This window comes from Penicillium taxi, assembly GCF_028828555.1.
Source record: "Penicillium taxi strain IBT 34144 chromosome Unknown utg000005l_segment0_segment0, whole genome shotgun sequence".
NCBI classification, from domain to species: domain Eukaryota; kingdom Fungi; phylum Ascomycota; class Eurotiomycetes; order Eurotiales; family Aspergillaceae; genus Penicillium; species Penicillium taxi.
The window spans coordinates 2,940,712-2,964,068 of NW_026643207.1; the positions used below are offsets into that span (position 1 = coordinate 2,940,712).

At 45.8% G+C, this 23,357-nt stretch overlaps 5 protein-coding genes across 5 annotated transcripts; 2 read left to right on the plus strand and 3 right to left on the minus strand.

Annotated features, from left to right (window-relative positions):
* Positions 1 to 969: 969 nt before the first annotated feature.
* On the minus strand, positions 970 to 5,160 carry tcsC (putative two-component osmosensing histidine kinase (Bos1); the record flags this gene model as incomplete). The annotated part of the gene is made up of 2 exons (XM_057211059.1): positions 970 to 996; positions 1,075 to 5,160. The coding sequence occupies 2 exons, from the start codon at positions 5,158 to 5,160 to the stop codon at positions 970 to 972; spliced, it is 4,113 nt and encodes a 1,370-aa protein (XP_057060602.1).
* A 1,700-nt stretch (positions 5,161 to 6,860) lies between these two features.
* N7495_008409 (phenylalanine--tRNA ligase subunit alpha) lies at positions 6,861 to 8,450 on the plus strand (the record flags this gene model as incomplete). Its single annotated transcript, XM_057211060.1, has 2 exons — positions 6,861 to 8,305; positions 8,360 to 8,450. The coding sequence occupies 2 exons, from the start codon at positions 6,861 to 6,863 to the stop codon at positions 8,448 to 8,450; spliced, it is 1,536 nt and encodes a 511-aa protein (XP_057060603.1).
* A 932-nt stretch (positions 8,451 to 9,382) lies between these two features.
* Positions 9,383 to 13,972, minus strand: N7495_008410 (Cystathionine beta-synthase core; the record flags this gene model as incomplete). Its single annotated transcript, XM_057211061.1, has 6 exons — positions 9,383 to 9,617; positions 10,470 to 10,950; positions 11,000 to 11,352; positions 12,059 to 13,196; positions 13,413 to 13,721; positions 13,783 to 13,972. The coding sequence occupies 6 exons, from the start codon at positions 13,970 to 13,972 to the stop codon at positions 9,383 to 9,385; spliced, it is 2,706 nt and encodes a 901-aa protein (XP_057060604.1).
* Positions 13,973 to 18,922: 4,950 nt separating this feature from the next.
* Positions 18,923 to 20,341, plus strand: N7495_008411 (uncharacterized protein; the record flags this gene model as incomplete). The annotated part of the gene is made up of 6 exons (XM_057211062.1): positions 18,923 to 19,054; positions 19,113 to 19,336; positions 19,386 to 19,525; positions 19,591 to 19,685; positions 19,756 to 19,869; positions 19,925 to 20,341. The coding sequence occupies 6 exons, from the start codon at positions 18,923 to 18,925 to the stop codon at positions 20,339 to 20,341; spliced, it is 1,122 nt and encodes a 373-aa protein (XP_057060605.1).
* Positions 20,342 to 22,709: 2,368 nt separating this feature from the next.
* N7495_008412 (DUF952 domain-containing protein) lies at positions 22,710 to 23,176 on the minus strand (the record flags this gene model as incomplete). Its single annotated transcript, XM_057211063.1, has 2 exons — positions 22,710 to 22,826; positions 22,877 to 23,176. The coding sequence occupies 2 exons, from the start codon at positions 23,174 to 23,176 to the stop codon at positions 22,710 to 22,712; spliced, it is 417 nt and encodes a 138-aa protein (XP_057060606.1).
* Positions 23,177 to 23,357: the final 181 nt, after the last annotated feature.

Below are 23,357 nucleotides of genomic sequence, written 5' to 3' on the forward strand. Positions count from 1 at the left end.
TTGTGCTTTTTTTCTAATGTGAACTTTGGAATAGTGTTTCCCCGGATGCGACGAGTGCTTTTGATGAGATGAGCTGTTCGGTCACGTCGACTGCTCCGATGAAATTGGATCCTTTTGGAGATTGAGAGCGGTTTGGGTGGATGAAGTGATTTATTGATGTTTGAATTGAGGTAGTGTGGAGATTTGTTTTTTTTATAGACCGTTAGAATCAAAATTGCTTGTCTTCTTAGTTTTTGTACGCTACTCCTTATGGAAATCCGGTACTCTAGGACTCCGAAGGTAGGTCCTGATTCTAGTCTGTATCTTTGCAAGTAAAAATTTCGAGTGATAAGTATTGGAAAAAATATTTATGAGGAAACAAAAGCTGCATTTGAATCTCATATGGTTATCGGATCCGTTCAGCACAACACAAATTAATGCCTAGAGCATGTGAAGATACTCGACTAGAAAAAGGACACTGGGCGCTTTCACGCCAAATCTCTTCACCAAAAAGCTTGAAGTAAATCCTAAGTACAATAGAAAGAAGTGGAAGAGGCCTGAAGGCTGGCCTATATATAGCTAGAGAATAGATGGCAAAGACAACTGACCCCGGTAGGAGCGGAAACCGGAATTCCTCCCATCGGTTGCTAAACTCCCCTTCAGTCACCCCCCTTGACTGCCAAACAGACCATGCATGTGCCATGCTGATAATGTACGCCAGACGCCGCCTGATAAGATATAAAACAACAGGAGGTGTGAAAAAAGAACAAAAGAATGCAATGGTAAAAGGTGTGTAAGAACACAATGTGTGAGAAGAGAAATAGTAGTGAGGGTATTAGCCGGTAAAATATTGAGACCGGAAAAAAGCAGAAGCTTTTTTTTTGCCTCAACAGACTCTCGTATAGACAGGGTATAAGGGTCACATTGAAAACATCTGACAAGAATTCTGCGGAGAGAATTGAACAAATGTGCAGAGAATGCAAATGAAGCTCAAGTGCTGTTTGATCGTAGGAATGACTGAATGAAGAGGGTGAATATATTAGCCTTTGCGGTCTACGCTTTCGCCTAGAAATGAACCGTACATAATTAACATACCCGATCGTCAATCATTTCTTCGTCTCCATCGTCATCTGTTTTGACATTTGGGCGTACACTCGGGGTAGTGGTGGTAACTGTTCGAGCTGCAGGTTGAAATATCCGTGGGTCAGGCAAAGGCTGCTGATTTGTTGACCGTTGTTGTTGCTGCTGCTGCTGCTGTTGTTGCTGGTTCTGGTTCTGATCAGGGACAGAGGAGTGGATCGGATGCATTTCTCCACTGCTGGAAATCCGGGACTCCTTGCTCTTCTCCAGTAACGAACCGCCCAATGTAGCACATTTGAGGATGGTTTGCATCATCTGGTTCTGCTTCAACGGTTTGGACAGATACTCATCCATTTGAGCCTGGATACACTTCTCTCGATCACCCAACATGGCGTGGGCTGTGAGCGCGATGATGGGGGTTCGCTGGAGCGAGCTCTCTCGTTCATACTCACGAATCTTACCCGTGGATTCAAAGCCACCCATAATTGGCATTTGAACATCCATGAGGATAACATCATAACGACGCTTCTTGACGGCCTCCAGTGCTTCCAACCCATTGCCAACAACAAACACGTTGTGGTTGTGCTTTTGGAGAATCTTCATCGCCAGTTGCTGGTTCACATCGTTATCCTCGGCAAGGAGAATGTCGAAAGAACGAGAGTTGTCGGTTGTTATTGGCGTAGATCTACCTTCAAGTGCCGGAAGCATGCCGTTGCCGAGGTCAATTGGCTGACAAGGCGTAGTCATATATGAACTGATACCAAGATCCAACGCTGATTTCAAGCTCACGCAGACAACGGGGCAGACAAGAACAATCGGGATGTACTTGAACTCATCGAATGTTCGGAGAATACGCGCCGTATCTACGGAGTCAACGATGATGACATCGTAAGCGTGACCGGATTCCTTTCCAGATGGGTCTTGGATCTCAGGGGGCGGAACATGCTCCTCGTTCCGTACAACCAAAGGCTCCAGTTCGATTTGCTTCAGCATTTTCATGACATTGGCGGCTTGGATTCCGTTCTGACCCTTGTCAATGAAAAGCACCCGATGGTTCCTGTATGGTGCGAGTTGAGAGGCAATGACCTTAAGGGACTGGTCGGCAAGCTTGACGACGCAGGTGAAGTGGAAGTTACTACCATGTCCATATTCAGAGGTGACCCACACATCACCACCCATCAGGTTGACGAGGCGCTTGGAGATTGAGAGTCCAAGACCAGTACCGCCAAATCTCCGGGTGGTGGAGCCGTCAGCTTGTTGGAAGGTGTCGAAGATCAAATCTAGCTTGTCTTCCTCGATACCAATACCAGTGTCGGAAACGGAGAACTCGAAGGCATACTCGTTGGTTGTGCATTGTTCACGGTCGGATTTGCGGATAGTGAGTTTGACCTCTCCATGTTCGGTGAACTTGATGGCATTTCCAACCAAGTTAAGGATGATCTGTCTCAGACGGAAAGGATCACCGATCACATAATCTGGCACCGTGTTGTCCACCTGGTAAGTGAGGCTCAGGAATTTTTCATTCGCCTTGACAGCTAGTGTCTTGAGCGCATTGAAAACTGTACCACGGACGGTAAAAGGAATGCTTTCGATAACCATACGGTTCGCTTCGATCTTTGAAATATCGAGAATATCGTCAATGATCGTGAGCAGACTGTTCGCAAGGTTGTGCACCACATTCAGCATCTCACGCGTGTAAGGTTTCAAGTCGTCCGTATCCAACGTCAGCTGCGTCATTCCAATGATACCGTTCATAGGGGTTCGGATTTCGTGTGACATGTTGGCCAAAAATTCGGATTTCGTGCGGTTGGCAAGTTCGGCAGCCTCCCTTGCTGCCGTATTTCGTTGGATACTGTCTCGCAAGTTTGAAACCATCTTGTTGATTTTGCGTTTCAGTTCGTCCATCTCACCCGAGGCATTCACAGTAATAAGCTTGGTGAAATCGCCGTCCGTTGCAGCATCTGTAATTTCACCAAATGCACGGACTTGGGAAGTCAAATTCTCAGCCATAGTGTTGACGTCCTCGGTGATTTCTTTCCATGTTCCTGCAATACCCTCCACATTGGCTTGTCCACCCATCTTGCCGTCCACTCCGACGTCGCGAGCGACCTTCTTGAGTTCCATGGCAAACTTCGCCAAGCGACCCACCATGTGATTCATAGTAACCTTGAGAGTGAGTATCTCTCCTTGGGCGTGGACTTCAATCTTCTTGCTAAGATCACCCTTTGCAATAGCCTGAGTGACATCTGAGATACTTCGCACCTGGGATGTCAGGTTTTGGGCCATGGTGTTCACATTATCAGTGAGCTCTTTCCACTTTCCTTCAACGTTATCTACCTTGGCCTGGCCACCAAGGGTTCCATCGGTACCGACTTCACGAGCGACCTTGCTCACCTCAAAGGCAAAGGTGTTCAAACGGTCCACCATGCCGTTGATAGTAATTTTCAGATCTCGAATCTCACCTTGTGCATTGGCAGTGACCTTCTTGGTCAAATCTCCCTTGGCAACGGCTGTGGTGACATCTGCGATCTCGCGCACTTGGGTAGTCAAATTGTTGGCCATTCGGTTGACGTTCTCCGTTAGATCTTTCCATGTTCCTTCAACGTCGTTTACAGTGGCCTGTCCTCCGAGCACTCCATCAGTACCGACCTCCTTGGCAATCTTGGTGACTTCCTGGGCAAATTGTCGAAGCTGGTCCACCATGGAATTGATGATGTTTTTTAGGTCGGCAATTTCTCCTCGGCAGTTGGCTTGCACTTTCTGAGTCAAGTCACCCTTGGCAACAGCCTTAGTGACGGTAGCAATATCACGCACTTGAGTGGTAAGGTTATTGGCCATAGCGTTGACATTCACCGTGAGTTCGTCCCACATGCCCTGAACACCTTCTATCTGAGCTTGACCACCTAGTACACCTTCCGTGCCGACATCACGCGCGACTCGTGTTACCTCTGTTGCGAATGTTCGAAGTTGGTCCACCATGGTATTAATTGTTTGTTGCAATTCCAGAATTTCACCTTGAGCACGGCTCTCAATCTTCTGACTGAGATCACCGTGGGCGACTGCGGTCGTTACAGCGGCAATTTCTCGCACCTGGTCTGTTAAATTTGTTGCCATAATATTCACGTTTTCTGTGAGTTCTTTCCAGATACCATGGACTCCAGTTATTTGAGCCTGTCCACCTAATATACCCTCAGTTCCGACCTCGCGGGCGACTCGAGAAACTTCGCTACCGAATACTTGAAGTTGGTCCATCATGGTGTTTATCGTTCGTTTGAAGGTTGCAATTTCGGGGTCCATTTCTAGAGGGTGAATCTGGACCTTCATGGAGAGGTCACCGTTGGCTACTTGCGTGATAATGCCCCCGATTTCTCGTAGTGCTTTCTGGAAAGCCTCGTTGGCCTGTTGGTGCTTGCGTAGTTCGCGTTCCAGGAGAACGACATCCTCATTTTCGACCTTGGTGAGAGTACGGCGGGTGTTTTCTTCCTGTTTCTGGAGCTCGTCACGCACCTGCGCAATTATGTCCTTCTGGAAACTGATTTCTTCAGCTTGCTTCTGGACATGATTGCGCAGGATGCTGATATCATCCTCGCTAACGACACGGGTACGCGAACCAGGGTCTTCTTCGTCATCGGTTTCGTCGTCGACTAGGTCTCCAGGTGTCGGATTCTCACCGGAACCCGAAGGGGTACGCTGTCGCCGATCGGGTTGATTCAGATTTTGCTGCTGTGAAAGGCAATAAGAAGAGTCAGAACCTTGACCGGACGACAAGCGATCGAGCCCAAAGGTCCACAAGAAATCAGGGTTCTTCTCGTTGGATCCGAAAGCAGACGTGATCGACTGCTGGGGGTTGTCGGGGAACTTTTGATGACTGACAGCTTGGAATTCCAGGTGATGCACACGACGCACCAAGGCCTCCAACTCGGCTTCGAAGGCGGCCTTGGCGGCGGTGTGTTCTCCAGGTAACTTTGGTGATTTCGAGCCGTTCGTTGCAGGAAATTGGAAATCGAAGGGAGGGGAAGAAGAGCCGGGGGTTGGTTCATCTCTAGCCAGCGATTGCAGTACAGCAGTCGCAGCCGTGAGAGTCTCGTCCGCGCCAACCATTATGCCCTATAGTTGTTAGTCGAACGAATAACCTAGGAATCATGACAAAAGGAATCATAAGGTTTAAAAGGCGACAAAGAGTTTCCAATAAAGGCGATGGATTGGGGGCAAAAGGATGAGATTGTCCTTTTGTACGTCCGTACACGGCGCTTAATGGAGCCATTTGTTTTTTTAAGCAAAAAAAAAGGGAGGGAACGCGGTTGCCGAGGCGGGATGAGATTCTTAAAAGAGACTTACGGGGGTTCCAGACGACAAATTCGGAAAGTGTTATTTAGGGCGGCATGAGGTGGGATAAAGTCGAGGGATAATAGGAGAATAGGGTTCCGAAAGACTTGTTGATGAAAGAGAAGGTCGCTCAAAAGGCCAGGGGAGAAAAACCAGGTTATGTAAGCGGTACTTTGCGGGGATTAGAACGAAAGGAGCCCCAAGCTATATTAATGGGAAGATCAGACCAAAATTACAAATTAAACAGAGAGAGAGAGAGAGAGTAAAGGAGAAGGGGAAATCGAAGAAGAGGGGGAAGGATATTTCGAAAGGGGCCCGACTCTCTAATCTTCGTTCTTCCCTTTAAAATAACAAATATTAACCCTGTTCAAAAATCAAAAATCCAATTTACCCAATTATGTACACGCACGGATTTAATAAATTTAAGAATAAAAGGCATATTACTACTTAGTATACTTGTAAATCTAATGGGGTTAAGCATGACCAATGATCTACTGTGTTTCAGGTTCTTTAATATAAGTCTAAATGAGTTTTCTAATTCCCCGTGTTTTTCATGTTTCAACGGAGAACTGCTTGAGAACAGGGCTGGGTTTGTTGACTCCGTCGGCCTTGAACCAGTAAGAATCCAACCTGCTTATGTCTCGGACACGTTTTCTCATTCTCGTTCGCTAAGAGAAATGATCGTTTGTGGATAATTGGTTAGTCCCCTCGGACGCTGATTGGCCTCTCTATGGACACGGAAACATGGTTGAACGGTACCTGAGATTGAGGATATCTGGACATATTCTGAGTATCTGTGTAGATCTCAAATCCAATATTCGATATCCAATACTCAATACCCAATACTCAATATTCAGTATTCAACGTATTATAAGTCACGGAAAAGGGTTCAAATGGTCAAATGATCAAATGATCGTAGCTCAGATGTCCATATCAGGAAAAACGCCACTTCACATGTGTACATGTACACATATACATGTGGCATAAGCTGTAGGCTAACAGCTGACGGGAGTACTTGCCTCATTGGCCTAAGTACCCCGATATAGCCGCGACAAAAAGGGTCACGCGGATTCGCAGAGTCTGAGAGTCAAGGACTCAAACGATATATTGAGGATAAGGCGACCTATGTATGACCTATGATCATTCGTGGAAATGAAGCACCTGTAGCACAATTGAGATTATATCGGAAATAATTAATAGAAAGATGATCCTGGTCATCACTTGAGTGGAGCTATCTAGGCAACACAAATTGAGAAGACCGAAAAGACAATAATGTCTGAATGTTAGAGTGAGATACTTGAACGGGGTCGATAGCCAAGTGAAGAAGGCGGATGGCGGGGTGGACTGGCAGAAAATGTAGGATTGGTCGTTGTGCCCCGCCGGAAGATACTGAAGAGTCATCGTGATTTTTGGTCGCACCGCCCACGCTTCATAGACCACTTTTTAGTACATTTCTGCAGGAATTGACTGCAATAATGGCGTCTGATTTGACTGCCCCAATTTTGGACGCTCTGTCCGCGTCCGATGCGCCAATCCTCTCCAACGAAGCCTTCCCCTCCTTCCCATCATTGAACGTTAAAAGTGCGCTGGACCGCCTGGGTTCGCGACAGATGATCGAATATGAGACTACAGAGAAGGAAGTTATTCTACTCACCTCCGAAGGTGATGAGATCGTGGCCAATGGCAGTCACGAGGCCAAGGTTTTCGCCGCTGTCGTCGCCGCCTTGGACGGTCTGAAGATCACCGACTTGCCTGGGATTGTGGGGAAGGATAACGCCAAGGTCGGCCAGGGAAATGCTTTCAAGCGTGGCTGGATCAAGAAGGATAATGATGTCCTGCGGGCCACCAAGGATTCGATTGTCGATGAGACCCGCGAGCTACTGCTCACTGTTCAGAAGACCAAGAGCCTGGCCGATGCGAAGGCATTGACAGACCTCAAGCGAAGGAAGCTGGTCAGCCTTTCCAAGGAGATCACCTTCAAGATCACCAAGGGTCCCAAATATGCTCGAGAGTTCGTCAAAGAGGAGACTGATTTGACAGCCGAGATGCTCGCCAGCGGTGCATGGAAGACCGTCGAGCTGAAGCCTTACAACTTTAACGCCAAGGGTGCTCCCACTCCTTCTGGTGCACTGCACCCCCTAAACAAGGTTCGCTCGGAGTTCCGCAACATCTTCTTTGAAATGGGCTTCGAGGAAATGCCCACCAACCGCTACGTCGAGACTGGCTTCTGGAACTTCGATGCGCTCTTCGTGCCCCAGCAACACCCTGCCCGTGACCTTCAAGATACCTTCTACATTGCCGACCCCCTCACGGCTGATCCTCCGCGCGAGGATCCCGCCAACGACCCCCATCTCCCCAAGCCAACAGAAAAAGAAAAGTCGCTCGACTACAAGAAATACTGGGAAAACGTGCACGATGTCCACGAGAAAGGCAAATTCGGCTCCATTGGTTACCGCTATCCCTGGAGCGCCGACGAGTGCTTGCGTCTGGTTCTCCGCACGCACACCACCTCCGTCTCGGCGTACATGCTGCACAAGCTCGCTGCCAACCCGCGGCCGGCCCGCTACTTCAGTATCGATCGTGTCTTCCGAAACGAGGCCGTCGATGCCACTCACTTGGCAGAGTTCCATCAGATCGAGGGTGTCATTGCCGACTTCGGCTTGACGCTAGGCGGTCTGATTGGTTTCATGGAAGTCTTCTTCCACAAGATGGGTATTCACCAGCTCCGTTTTAAGCCCGCTTACAACCCGTACACTGAGCCCAGTATGGAGATCTTCGGTTATCACGAGGGCCTGGGTAAATGGGTTGAGATCGGTAACAGTGGTATGTTCCGGCCTGAGATGCTGGAATCCATGGGTATCCCCAAGGATATGAGAGTTTACGGTTGGGGACTGAGTCTGGAGAGACCTACTATGATCAAGTAAGCGGCTACCTATATATTAATTTTTGTTACGATACTAATGACTGCTTCTAGATATGGTGTCAGCAACATCCGTGAGCTACTCGGCCACAAGGTCGACCTTAACTTCATCGAGTCCAATCCTGCTGTGCGTCTGGAGAAATAAACAAAAGCGGAAATGATACATGCTGCGAAGCATGGGAGCCATGATTTGCCAATAGAAGAGTATCTTTGTTTTTAATTGTTACATACGTAGCATTCGTTGCGAAGTTGGAGACGAATAACATTTCAATGAGATGACTAGAATTATATGTAATGTCTCTGGAAATCTACTTGCATATCGGAACAGTCGACTGTCCGACTTTTTGGGGTTCGATTAAAGGCGAGGCGAAAGTCCAGCAAAACTAATACTGCGTAAAGTTCAAGTCTAAGAAGCGTGTACGGAACTGTAAAATGACATGTCGAAATTCAGTGACTACAAGCTATCTAAAAAGAACCTATGTAGCCTTGAATGGATGTCTCGCCCGTATCTGTGCCCCAGTGCATGAAACTCTGCAACGGTGGCTCATCAGAAGGCGAGGAGTTGATATCCGGCAAGGATAAGTTTACTTTCTACCTCCTCATTCATTGAGACGAAGATATCAAGAAACACGTAACCGCAAGTGATCAGGTTTCCTTCAGTCAACGAGAACGAGGAAGTCTTGACGTGCCGACTGGGTAATCCCAGAACATACAAAGATTTAGTGGAAAGAAAGGGATGGGTATTTGTTTTTAGGTGGGAAAAAAATGTGGAGAAAACCAGACCCGTCAAGTCATTCGATCGATTCCCTTCTCATTTCAATAGATAGGACAATAGGAAAACAGGATTTCTCCAGACGGGAGAAAGACTTATAGGTCGAAGGAGACTTCTAGTAGTACCCCTCCTCCATTTTTTTTTTAATTCGTAGTCCCTGAACCAAGGCGATCAAGCCATTGTTCATCTATTAAAAAATATCAGCCACCAATGTTCTGTGTTGTTTCTTTGTAGTGGCATTTAGGCCTACCGTCATATCAACCCGTCAACACCACACCATGCAAACCATACCGCAGCGAAGATATTTAGCGCTGGCGGGAAGCAGTCCACACGTTCTTGAGGTAACCGTCACGCTGGGCCAGGCGGTTCAGGGAGTCATCGGACTCGCCGCGGTTGCGGATGAAACCGCAAAGAGCGTAGGTCTCGTTCTCGCCAGTGTAGCGGCCGTTCTCGTCAACCTTGCCGACGGAGATCTGGACAGAGGCGTGGTCGTTGGCCTTGATGATGCGGTTGGTAGCGCTGCACTTGCGGGGCACGTAGCTGTCGGAGAGAAGAATAAGTTAGTCTTGAGGGAAATTTTCGATATCGAGATCCGCTTGTTTCTTTGCCTCGATCCACTTGTGTACTGGTCCTGACTGCTCGCAATAATTGTCGCATGAAGTTCGTAAGGTTTTCATTTTTCTGATCGGCTGATGGGAGATTTCATCTTGTTGTGCTAGGGAAATTGACGACGGATTGCGGAAGCAGGAAGTTGGACACAGGACAGCGGGAAGAGTGCAATGAGGGCGATTCGAAGGGCGAAAACACATACAGATCGACGATATCTCCCTTCTCGTTCTCCATTTTGGCGGATTTGATGTAGAGGAATTTGACGGGCGACGGTGAGGTTGGAGGTGGAGGAGTTTTGGTGACCCGTTAAAATCAAAGATCCAAATGGTTTGTGTGGGTCATGTGACCTTTTGTCGAGGGCTTCCTATTTGTGTGGGCGAAATAAGGTGGGGCGTGTCGATAGTGATTTTCTTATATTTGGCCGTGGCAATAGCAGTCAACCTCTTAGAAATGGGAAATGTTCCAGATTTATAATTTATCCAATGACTTTTGTGCAGACGCTGTACATGGTTACTCAATTTCCATATAGAGTTATCTCCAACATCTGGAGGAGGGCTTTGTACAAAGAGCAGAGAAAGTAGAGTAGAGCCCTGCATGTTGTAGCAAGCTGATCATATCAGATTATTGGTTGTACATTTTGTAACCTGTACATGTTATAGGTTACTTTGGGCTTTCCTCTGATCTTGAAGAATATTCCTTCTCCATGATACCGAAACATCTCTTGCGCTCCCCTTCTTGAACCTCACAAGTACAACTCGATCAGAGTCTCCTTCTCTACCAGACCCTCTAAGCTCAGGACCAGGCTCGTTAAGGGCCAAAATGACCCGCCCGTCGTCAGTCATCTTCAACATCTTTGGAGAAATACACTTTTGAGTCCAAGGCGGAGAACCTGACTGTACGAAGTCGACAAGCGCGGCTCGGCGTTTCTCAATCTCTTCCACTGAGATATCTGATCGGGGTTGCTTGTCGAGAAAGCCCGACACTAAATGTAAGAGGAGATATTGTGGTGGAAACAAGATTATTTCGCCGCTCTGTGCGCGACGAAGCCATTCTATAGCTGGGAGAAACTGCGCTTCGGTGACTTCTATACCACCATCACTAGTAGGGACTTGGATTTCTTCGCGCTCGCCTTCGACAGGGAGTTCACTTAGAAGATCTTCATCAGCATTTACTGCCAATGGCATAAAATAGAGGTACATCTGGGTGGTATATCGCCTTGTCACATTATTCGGGGTAATCCAACGTGAAAATGGAATCAAATGATCTACCAAGAGTTAAAACTGATGATGGTGTCTTTAATATGATATACTTGCCTATATCTGGCTGAGCAGAAGATTGCTTCTCTTTTAGCCAGTCGTCAAATGTGACCTTGCCCTGGTGAATTAGTTTCCGGCCAAGTTCTCTGGCCTCTTCTTTAACAACTAGCATTTTGCCGGTGTTACTGTCTTTTGCAAGAAGCATGCCACTCTCTTCGAAAAGCTCTCTGATTGCTGCACGCCGGTAAGAAGGGGAATCTTCGTGTCGTGAGAGGTCTTCGGGTGGTGGACACATTCCATCCTGGGTTGAAAGATTCCCACCAGGGAAGACATGGGCTGAGGCGAATGAACTTGATGTTTGGATACGATGAAGTAAAAGGATCTCGTTCTTTGGAGAAACGAGAATCACACTGCTTGTCTGTCAGAAGGCTGTTCAAGTTGGATTATATAATTCAGTGATCTCCGCAGTCTGGTTATAAATCCACGCAAGAACCTTCCAAGGTTGTGGACTGCTCACCTAGAACTCGGTCGGGGTATAGCTACTGGCTTTTTTTGGGTATTATCGCTCTTTGCCATCGCAGGGTTATTGGATATTGTTGATTCTTTGTATGAAGATTTCATCGAAAACTTCCGAATGGGGTGTTGAGCTGCTGGTTGAATTGGAAGTGACCACGATCTTGCGCAGGGGTGAATAATGTGTTTTTGGGTCAATCTTGTCAGCAAGTGACTGTGGACATGTTCAGAGACCAAGACAGACATTTCCCCTGTTGTGCTGGCTGTTGTGCTGGCTGTTGTGTTCAATAGTTATGGTGAAAGAACCGAGAGCCTAGGCTGGTATCCCTGTACCCCGCGCGCCCGGGTCGAATGACGTTAACCACTAACATGTGTTTCGGCCCTGAACTAGCATTTAGTCTATTTTTATTCCTACAGAGGACAGTCTTGAGATATACGATATCTTGTTCAGAACAAATATGCTCATTAAGTAAAAAGCTAACTCCAACCTTATCATACCCTTTTTTTTATTTCCAGTTCCGCGTATCATCGTGCGAAGATCCCATTCATATTCACAGTCGGGATAGTTTATTTTTTGTTCTTTGCAAGAAGCCTAGATCCTACGAGTAAAGCTTCTTGTCAAAGCTGTGCAGACCGTGGACGTTACCCTCAGTCATGGCGCTGGCGCTTCTCATTTCAAAGCGCACACTGCCATTGTTGACACCGTCGTGCAGAGCATCGAGGCTCTTCACACCAATGTCCTGCAGGGAGTGCTGGACACCGGCAATGAGGTAGGGAACGAACTTGGTGACGGAACCGCGGTCAAGAACGGAACCGGCAACACCTTGGGCGACCAGGACACCGTCCTTCTCAGAGAAGTAACGGGCGGTACCAGCGTTGCTGGCCTTGCTGTCACCGCCGCTGCCACCAGCCTTCTTATCCTCCATGGCGGCAATACTGCCCATACCACGGTAGGCCTTGACGAGCTGGCCGCCGCTGCTGACGAAGTACTCACCGGGAGACTCGGTGGTACCGGCAAGGAGACCACCCATCATGATAGTGCTGGCACCCATGGCCAGGCCCTTGACGATGTGGCCAACGTTCTGAATACCACCGTCGGCGATACAGGGGACACCGAAACGAGCGGCAAAAGAAGCGACGCTGCGGACGGAAGCGGCCTGGGGACGGCCGACAGCCATAACTTCCTGAGTGATGCAAGCGCTACCGCTGCCCATGCCAATTCTCAGGCCATCGACACCAGCAGCAATCAAAGCAGCAGCCTGTTCGCGGGTAACAACGTTACCACCGATAACATCAATCTCGGGCAGGTTCTTCTTGATGTACTTGATCATTTCAATTTGGTACATGCTGTTACCCTGACTACTGTCAAGGATAACAATATCAAGACCAGCCTCAACGAGGAGCTTAAGACGCTCCTTGTCCTGTTCACGGGTGCCAATGGCGGCAGCACAGATAAGCTGCTTAGATTGAGGCAGCTTAGAGGCCAATGGGTAGTGCAGGTTCTTCATCAAGTCCGATCGAGAAAGGAGAGAGACAATGTTTCCATTGTCATCAACGATGGGCAGCTTGCCCTTCTTTGAGCGACGCAGAACATCGTTGGCTTCAGCCAGAGTAGTTCCAGCGGGGGCAGTGACCAGGTCAGTGGCCATGATAGCAGTCACGGGGTCATTAAGGTTGGGGTGGAATTGGATGTCACGGGAAGTGACCATACCAATAAGCTTAGAGCGAAGGGTGCCGTTCTCTGTCAAGTCATTGTAGTTAGCACTCAGGTCTAATGAGTAATGATATGACTCAGATGAGATGTTTGAATGAGTAATGCGATCAGTCCAAATCGGTTCTCTACAATGCAGCTCTCGCTGCTGACAGTGGAACGAAAGTTATAATAAAAGATGTGAAGTCATCATGCAAGATGTGGGAGGTGAAGAAGCGGGAACACGGAAAAAAAAAATTAACTTACCAGTGACAGGGAAGCCACCGAAACCCCACTTGGCCTTCAAGTCGCGAGCCTCGCCAACAGTGGCCTTGGGGGAGAGAACAACGGGGTCGAGAATGAAACCGTTCTCATATCTCTTCACCTTGCGGACCATCTCGGCCTGGTCCTCTGGGGCACAGTTGTGGTGAATAACACCGAGACCACCGAGCAGAGCCATGTGAATGGCCATGTTGTGCTCAGTGACGGTATCCATAGGAGATGAGAGAAGGGGGGCCTTCAGCGAGATACGCTTGGTAACGGGGGTCTCCAGAGTGACATCAGAGGCAGGGAAGCCTGTTGTAAATGGTCAGTTTCATGACCATATCATATATGGAAAAAACTCTGGTCGACTTACCGATGTAACCAGGGAGGATCAGGAAATCATTGTAGGTAAGAGCTCCGTGCTTGTCGGAGTCCAGGAGAGTGTCGGCATCAAGACCGTCCTGGGTAGTATAGGTCTTCACGACCTCCAATGCCTTGGAGTAGTCCTCAATCTCAGCCTTCATGGCAGCACCGGGAGCGGCCTCCTGGTTGGTGATAGGCATTTTAATTGAGATGAGGGTAACTCTCGAGGTATAATATGTGATAATAAGATGATAAAATAATCAACAGAAATGAAATCTTCTGTTGATGGAGAGAGACCAGCTTTCCCAAAGAAAAGAAAGAAAAAGAAAAAGTTCGAGCGAAAAAGTCCTTCCTTTTCTTTTCTCCGTGCACGGTCTTATCTGGAGCCCTTGCCTTATCAGGTTTAGCGCATCATCCTTTTCACAATACATCCATATGATTGGTTGATAAACGAGTCTATCCGTTTATGCTGCTTATAAATACTTGGCGATCACAGCATAATACCGAGTACTTTGTCCGTATAGATCTCTGAAAACAAAATTAGAATGAATTGAGTTAGTTCATAATACTTAGATTCAGCACTTATTAGAATTTACGATTGTACCTGGCAATTTAGAGAAATATCACGTGACTATCATACTACTTTTCAAGGTCTAATCATATCCGTCTCACTGCCTCAACATCTTTTCATTTATGGAAGATCATGTGACTTAACATAGGTTGGTACTGAGAGAACGAGAGGGATAGTGAAAGAGGTCATATTTTCATAAAGGTACTTTATAATACCTTTCTATATTCATGGTTGATGACTGCCTTTACGAATCCTTTACTATCCAGTTATAATAGATCCAATCAATCTACCAATGTTGTTGAGGTTTCGAAAACGCCTTTCGCTTCTACATCTCGTCTTAAAAGTACAGTTCTTGTAAAGTGACCCCAGAGTTCTGAATTCACCATCTTTAAACGCTTCTTCTTGAATAGATCTGGTGGCTGAAAACTTTGACGTTGGGATCAGGATAATCGGCGAGGAAGTAGAAGCTAGGCTACATATAAGTTAAGTATTGGATAAGAGGGTTAGGCTGGTTAGCTAGCTGAATCATCTGTACAGATAGAATATTCATCTGGTGAATGTTATCCTTTCTTGGAATTTGGAGAGTCTTGAAATAGAGTCCGATCACTAGAATCAGCTTCATCATCACTTCCACCATTAAGGTTAAGATGGTTCCATTCTTGTCGTACCCGTTCAAGGTGTTGAATATCACTCAGCTTATAAATTGAAAGTAAGAGAAAAAAGGACAATACTTTTAGCTCAATGATAGGATGAAAATACTTTAACTGTTAGTATAATTAGGCGGTGGCAGAATTTATACTAATACGAATACGAATAACCTAAAAAAAAACTGTGATAATTATCTGTGCCGAGCTCTGGTTGTCGACCTCCAGCGCTCCTGCTTGATAATTCTGAATTATAATGTATTTTTGGTAGTTGTAATCTTTCTATAATATCAGCTTCCAACATTTGATGCGCATCATGGAGTGTAGGATACGAGGCTTAAAAAGAAAGAGCAAAAAAGATCAAGCTCAACAGGACAGGCACAACATCGGACCAAAACCCCAGTGTGAAGGGCTAAAGCTAATCTTAGATTCAGAACTAGCTAGGCACATGCTGTGTACAAAATCCTTAAAGAAACGTAAACAATTCGGGGTGGAATCGTGAGGTATGCGGTTGGTGGGTCACGTGGTACAACCACGTGATAGTTCACCAGGATTCAACCTGTTACACCCAGGGCCGTATTGTATCCATGGATGGTTCGATTTTGGCCTAGGTACATCTATCTCTGATCCTTTAGCTTGACCTCGGGATCTTCTCTATCTTGGAGCTATGGAGACGCCACACCCCCAAATTTCGTGTCATGGTACTTAGATAACACTGTTCTTACCGAAGAGATATGTTCTGGAGAGAGAAATACTCTGATAAAGATCCTGGCTCGTTTGATTGCATCTCAAATCGCATGCGAGAATCATGTACCATAACATTGGCTTCCCAAGACTTTAATCCTAAGGCTGTGGTGATCCTGATGAATTGTCCAGGGGCTACAGCCACCGCAAAACCAAGCTTATGTCAGCCAGCCACCCATCAAAAAAATAATAGCCCTTCAAGTAAATAAATCCCTCAACCCAATACACCATAGTAAACTCAAATAGCATATCTCAACAACCACAAGTTGAAATCATTTTAAATCTTGAATTTGGATTATTTCTAACTAAAGAAATATGTATATGGAAAGAAAGATTAGGAAATCATTAAGTGAAGTGCAGTTAAAGCTGAAATAGATAAATTACACCGTAACTTATGGTACCGCTATAATTTATCCATCTAATTTAGTTAAAATTAACTGATTCTTTATGAGGAACCTTATCGTTGTACATTACCGGATATTTGAATCTTATCGGGGTCATGATTTTTGAGATATGATATTCAATTTTTTCGAGTTTGCTATGGTGTGGTGATCCGTTCGTATGGGATTTAGTTACTTGAAGGGCTAGTGGCTATATCGATTCCCGGTAATCCTCTGGGTCTAAACCCGGCCCTCAATCCACCGGTTCATATGCATGCATTTATATATAATCTTGATCTTAACTCTCATACTTCAAGCTTCCAATATATACATGGATATTGCACCGGGCGGTGACCTTGGAACATTTTTGATCTTGTCTGCAATATGTATCCAGGGTATGGGGAGATAGCTTGAAAGTTTTGTGCGTAGTCGGGGATGCATTTGATTTTCTCGAGGAGCCTTGGTACGTCTTTTTGCTGAGATAGCTGAAGATTTTGTATCCGTACCTAGGTCGGCATAGACCTGGTAGGGCAGACCTCGGAACACGGTTAATAGACATCAGGGCTGGTAACATGGGAGCTTTGTAGATTCACAGTATAAATTAAGGACTCTGAAGGAATACAAAAGGACCGTCCAAAGTAAAAGCTTTTCGTGACAAGATGGATATTTGTAAAACGGAATTTTTTGATAAAGCGAGTTTATGGGATACATCCAGTTTTGTTTTATTGGCTTAGTAGACAACGGTCCATATGCAACATAGAGAGAGTCAACGAGGTTGCGGTTCAGTGACAAATAAATATGTCGCCGGAGTTGAGGTCGCAAGCCAGAGATAATACTGGCGAGAAAGTCTGGTAGAGAGGTCGATCCGCAACTTTTTACCCCAAGCGCTAACTTAGTACTTGTCAAGAAATGGGTTACCTAAAATTTCGTGAAAATCAGGGGAGAAAGCCACCAGGTAGCGGCTGCAAAAAGCCAGAAAACATGCATAAACGGGCGATAGGAAGCTGGATATCATTTCCACAAGCTCTGACGACTATGTTTAATTGAAATGATTCTCGGTATTTATGACACTTCCAAATTTGTATCGGCATTTTGATTATCTCGGGTAGCTTCAAATCAGCGCATCATAGTAACGCCACCTGAACACGATAATCGATTCCCATGAAGCAAATTAATCATCTTACTATTGAAATATTGGCAGCTTTCCAGTATTTAGAACTCGGCCTGACATATTCCGGCTGCAACTACCAAGGTCCGCCCAATTTGTTGATTATCCAAAGCTCGAATATACCAGAGGTTACAAGGTTCATTTGAATAACAAATATTATAGGCGCGTGCGCTGATAAACTATTCCCAGACTTTATTTGATAGCCCTAGGATCGGGATCAAAACGCCTCAGGATTAATGGACGGATATCTCCGTTATCACCTAAGTAAGCAAGTATGGGCCTCGTATTCATTAAACTTTTTGGTTAGATGCCGAGTCTTCGGGGAAAGTTCGGATCGTCACACTATTATCCAGAATAGGCAAGTATGGGTCCTCTTCGTATTCCTCAATAAACTTTGTGGCTAGATAGCGGCGTGGGGCCCTGCCAATCCCTGCAATCAGATCTTCCCGAGGTCTTTAGGAGAAGAATAGATCGTCATTACTATATAAACCTTCCAGAAGATACCGCCAAATCCAGATTCTCAAATAGATTCATAACTTCGGAAAATTGATAATTGAGCACAATGTGAAATCTTTTCAGGCTATTGATGTAATTGATTGCGCGAGCCTTTTGATACTTTCTAAATACTTAGCCGCTTTACCTCCCAGAGGTAAGAGTACGAAGTAATGGAATTTGTAATTAGGTTCATGTTGCTATAACTAATTCAAATTGCGTTCTTTAATTCCTCATTCTTCCGTCTTACCCGAGTTGATTGGCATGAGGTGGGTACATGAGGCGCCTAATGATATTCCTCGGTGATACTGCCTGGCCAGTGCGAGTCCCTTGGTAGACCCACACGACCACGAACTCTCAATGACAGAGGACGGATCTAGACAGCTGATTGATCAGTGGAGAATGCCACCCGATGGAGCCACTATTCTGGGCGTTTACAGGAGATTATTAGTTCTATTGCGGATTCTTCCTACATCCCATCCATGGGTGAATCAAATGAGTATTACTCCATAATGGAAACTTCGTTCCGGTGAAGAATCAAAGGTCGCGACACAAGCAATATTTCAGACGATGGCGATTTGCATCCATTCGAAGGCTCTAACGATAGGTACAGCTTCAATGCCTAGATACCATAATACTATTTTATGAGTCCCTTGTCAAATCGTGAGATTCCTTTTCGCACGGTGGATAGCCCCAAAATAATACGGCTGGATTTGAGTATACCGGTGGCATGGGCACGGATCGATAGTAGTCCTGGAGTGAAACGCTAATTTTCCTTTTTTTGAGTGTGGCGATTCGGACTCGCTCCGCTTGTGGACTGCCGTCGCTCTGATCTGAGGAAGTGGGTTCTCTATATACGGAGAAAATGGCCGTGCTTGATACTGTCGTTGCTTTAAAGAAGTTATATGATTGGAGATCCACTATTGACAAGTCTGTGGCACTTGTCGTGAACCTTGGAAAGTTCAAGGTTGTATGTAAATACAAATTTCAAACTTTGGAAGCCCCTGATGTCTGATATAGATTGACGTGTATAAAGGCATGTTCCTCCAAGATCGGGCCCGACCCGTTGAAAGGATTACGGCTTCTACACTCTTTTTATCTTTCCAACTTTGGAAGGTTCCTGGTCCGTTCTCTATACGACTTGGAACATCATGTCATCAAATGAAGAATACATCCTGCTTGGACTGTCCGTAGCCGTCGTTGTTCTTCGTCTGTTCGCTCGATGGTCTATGGTAGGCTTCAAAGGTCTCAAGCTCGATGACTATGTAATGCCCTTAGCTTGCGTGAGTATCTCTACACGAGTAGTCTTATGGGAACCGTGGCTAACGTATGGGACCGCAGGTAACTTTTGGCTTTGAAGCCCAGGCTGCTGCAAATGTTGGAAAATACAATGGTCTTTCGAATGCGGCCATGAGCGATGAGTATCGAGCAAATTTGTCACCTGATTCGCTTGAGTATGCTGAGCGAGTCGAAGGCTCCAAGATTCAGCTTACAGGATGGGGAACCTACGTGCTCACTGTATGGCTTCTCAAAGCATGTATGGCAATATTCTATTCTCGAATGACGTAAGTATCTTCGATCTTATACATCATGCTCAATGCTGACTATCACCAGGGAAGGACTCAAAACCATGCAACTCCGGGTCAAGATCTCTTACGTGGTACTTGCCATAACTTTCGTTGCTGTTATCTGTTCAATCTACCTAAGCTGCCAGCCTTTCCACAAGTTTTGGCAAATAAACCCAAACCCTGGTAGTATGTTATATCTTCATTCTCTTTCAAATAGCTCTCTTTGCTTACCATTGATGTCTCCATTCTAGATCAGTGCCTTCCGGCCATCTCTAACGTGTTTGTCTTAACTACTGTTGTGCTCAACATCCTCACCGATATCTTCCTCCTTACTATTCCCATTCCCGTGAGTTTGAAAAAATTTCCAAACCTTAGGATAAGACTATAGGTCCGGATTCTGACTCTTAGGTATCCAGGTTCTTGCAAAAGCACAGCTCAAATGGCGAGCAAAGCTCCGACTCCTCGTTCTTTTCAGTGGAGGTATCTTCGTCATGGTAGCCGCTCTCGTTCGCTGCATCCTAATTCTCACAGTAAGTTTGGCTCCCTTGACGCTCATTTCTAAACATGTGCTGACATTAAATCTAGGCCGGTGCCAATGGTCCCTCCGTGGGCGGTAGTTGGTCTATCCGTGAGACCTTTGTGGCGACTATCATTAACAATCTCCCCATGATATACCCTCTTGTCCGCCGTGTCCGCAGCAAGTTCGGCTGGTCTTCTACCAACAGTGGTACTAAGAGTCAAACAGGCTATACAATGTCCAGCAAGGCCAATACAGATCTCAAATCACAAAAGCGCTCGAAGTTCCGTAACCCACTGGGCACCTCGAAGGAACACGAATGGAACAATATTAGCGACGAGCAAGTTATTCTTGCAGGGCAACAGGATCCTGCTACATTCACCACTGTTGATGGTAACTGGGATAATAATAGCGCTATCAGCACGAATGAGCATGGCATCAAGGTGGTCCAAGAGACCATCGTTGAAAGATCTGGAGATCGCTGAAATGACTATACTATGGACTATAGGGCGCGATCTTTACCGCTACTATATACGCTCTTTCCCAATTTTTCTTCTTTACAATTTTCAGGGCTACCTGTTATTTAATACACTTGCCTACCTAGAAAATCGGTGTATACGCTCCTTCATCTCAATATAGTTTTCTTATTAAAGCCTCTCTCCCGAAGACATTTCCCTACATCTCTTCTCTTGTAAAATCCTGTTCCCTTTCAGCAAAAATACGATAACGCCGACTAAGATTTCACACAAAATGATCTGGGGTGCCTCCGAACACGTCTTGGTCGACATGATCTGTATCAACTTTTCCCTCCATCTCCTCCACACCCGTTGATATTCTTTCCAGTGGTCCTGGGTTCAGCCTGGCTGAAAGAAGTGCCTGTTCTGCGGCAAAGACAAGGATAAGGGCGAGGATCTGGAAACCGGCAAGCGAGAGCCCATTAACACTAATGCTGAATAGTTCGCAATCCTACCTTTCCATGTGCGACAAAAGCCCAAATAATCCGGTCCTCCAAGTACGCACAACTCACAACTCCTAACATGAGGCTCGAGATGCCGACGACAACAGCATTCAACTTGGGAACATGGAAGAGGAACTGAGTGGACTATCCCGGGGAGGTGGTGAGAGATGGGAGCCAGAGCATTGGGAGCGGGAGGATACAGGTGTGGAATGGGACCTGGTGCGAGGGAATTCTTGTCTCCTTTGTTATGCGGTTGGAGCATCGAGGTCCCGTAGTTAATTCTATAGGTATGTAGACGCCCACGACGAGCTGTCCTTCTACCCGGGGTCAGTGACTAGTAACCTTTTGGTGAAGCTAATTCGAGCTCCATTGAACCGAACGCTTCCGTGCCTTGTATTCTCTCGCAGGCCTTTCAGACCAATATAGTACATACACAGGGAAGGGAGGCGTTAACGGGGGTGAATGTCGTCGTCTACAGCTGACCCTGGTCAATGTGGTTAGATGTTGTTAATGCCCATTTAGTATATTGAATACTAGCCTTGAACAAGAAGTGTAACCTTAGAAAACACCGATCAACACCGTCACTGTGGGTAATTTAAATGAGATGACAGGCTTCATCTTTAGCCGACTCGGTCAGTCATTATCCTTATGCACGATGAAAGTGGAGATTCGCCTCCCAATCAGCAAGCTAGTACACTGGCCTATTATGGCAAGTTCCCATACGTTTTCTAGATCACAAACCTTGTTTAAACGGCTCCGTCAACCAAAATCGACTTACGAAGCTTTGCTAGTCTATGACGTGAATGTCCTTTGCACCTTTTTGAGTTGCAACTTATTCTACACATACCGGATGCGGTATAAACACGATTTTCTCAGTTTATGATGAGCTGATACTTGAACTCATTCCGTACTATGCTACGCAATTTTCATCCTTGTGGTATATTAACAGCCAACATCTTCCAAACTATACCATCAGAACTGATAGAAGTGATCTTTCCGTTTATTCCTGAATGTTTAGATCGGATCTGTTTATTCTTGAGCTGCGAATATACTTTTACTTGCTTCAATGATACCGTAAGCGATATAGCGCTCGTATGATCTATATCCTGGCAAAATCCAAAAAAACAACGAGGCTCCTGGCAGCGACTTCTGAATAGCAAATTCAGACACAGTTACTTCTTCGACTTCAAAATGAACACTGAAAGTATTGCGGTGAGTGTTTAAGACTCCACTGGCGCTCTATATGGTGTCTACAATATTACAGAGTCGATCAAAAGCCTTGCACTTATTTCTGTCGGTACCTTGCGAGGACAAACTTAAAGTCTCACCTTCCATGCATAGTTAAATCGAGATATACATCTGTGATGGTGTCATACTTCAAAAGAATGTCACCAAGCTTCGTTATACTGCTCTCGTGCCCGATGCTAGCGATCACATATTAACCCTTTTTCAAAAAAAATATTGGAAAGGAAAAATAGAGCGGATTCATATCCAAACAAAGGCATCAATTAACGAAAGCTACGAAAGTATACATATACATAGTAAGTTTACGCTTTTTGAATCTGTTTCGAAAAAAAAACACTTTTCTGATACATACGGATGACTTTATCATGCTATTTATCCTTGTTTCTGGGCTTCGTCTATGCTCAAAAGTTCCCCAGAATAGCTCAAAATATTCTGTCGTGATACTAATCCAAGTTTTTATAATGGTGTTCAGGGTTCGTGTCGATGCAGTCCCGGGTTGAACCAGCATACGATTGATGGATAGGATGCTTACAAGATAAATATGGAAAGGAATGATGGGTATGATAAGTAACCTGGTATTCTGTCCATGTGTCCGAAGTAAAAAATAATCCCTAAGAAAGACATAGAATAATGTGCAATTGAAGATTTCGTTAATACACAAGCCATCGGTTTGCGTCTTTCAGAGCTACTTCCCAGCCTTCGTCATTCTGCCAGATAGCGATACTCTCTACCTCGTTCCGGCCCAAATTCAGCCCGTTGTATAAGTGCTTTCGTGGATTCAGTATATATATTTGGGGTATTGGACATGGAAACTTACTGGAAACAGCCCATTTTCCGGCCCTTCAGCGATCCTTTTTCCATCTGGGGACTCCCAACGGATATATTCGAATATAACAGAATAGGCGATGCGTAGAACGTAGACAACTGGCTCCTCCGCAAAGAAGAGGTTCAACGTGTTGGGAACCTGGTCTGCTGTCGATAGATGGATAAATCCAGATTGTTCGTCAAGCTCACTAACTGGGAGTCTGTTAGGAAGTGGCTCCCGGATGGGCAAAGTGGATGGAAATATTTTGTAAATGTAGTGAGGCTGAGACTCGATTATATCATTGAGATCCATGATGAAGATTTGGAACCTGGGGTAAGGCAACTTGATGGTTGTGCATGGATAGAATGAGGAAGTTCCGTCAACTAAGGTATTATTGATAATTGACGGCGGGGCTCCGGAACCGGATCCCGCCCTCTTGGGCTGCTACCTTTTGTACCTTGAATATCGAAACATCAGAGAGACTGAGAACAAC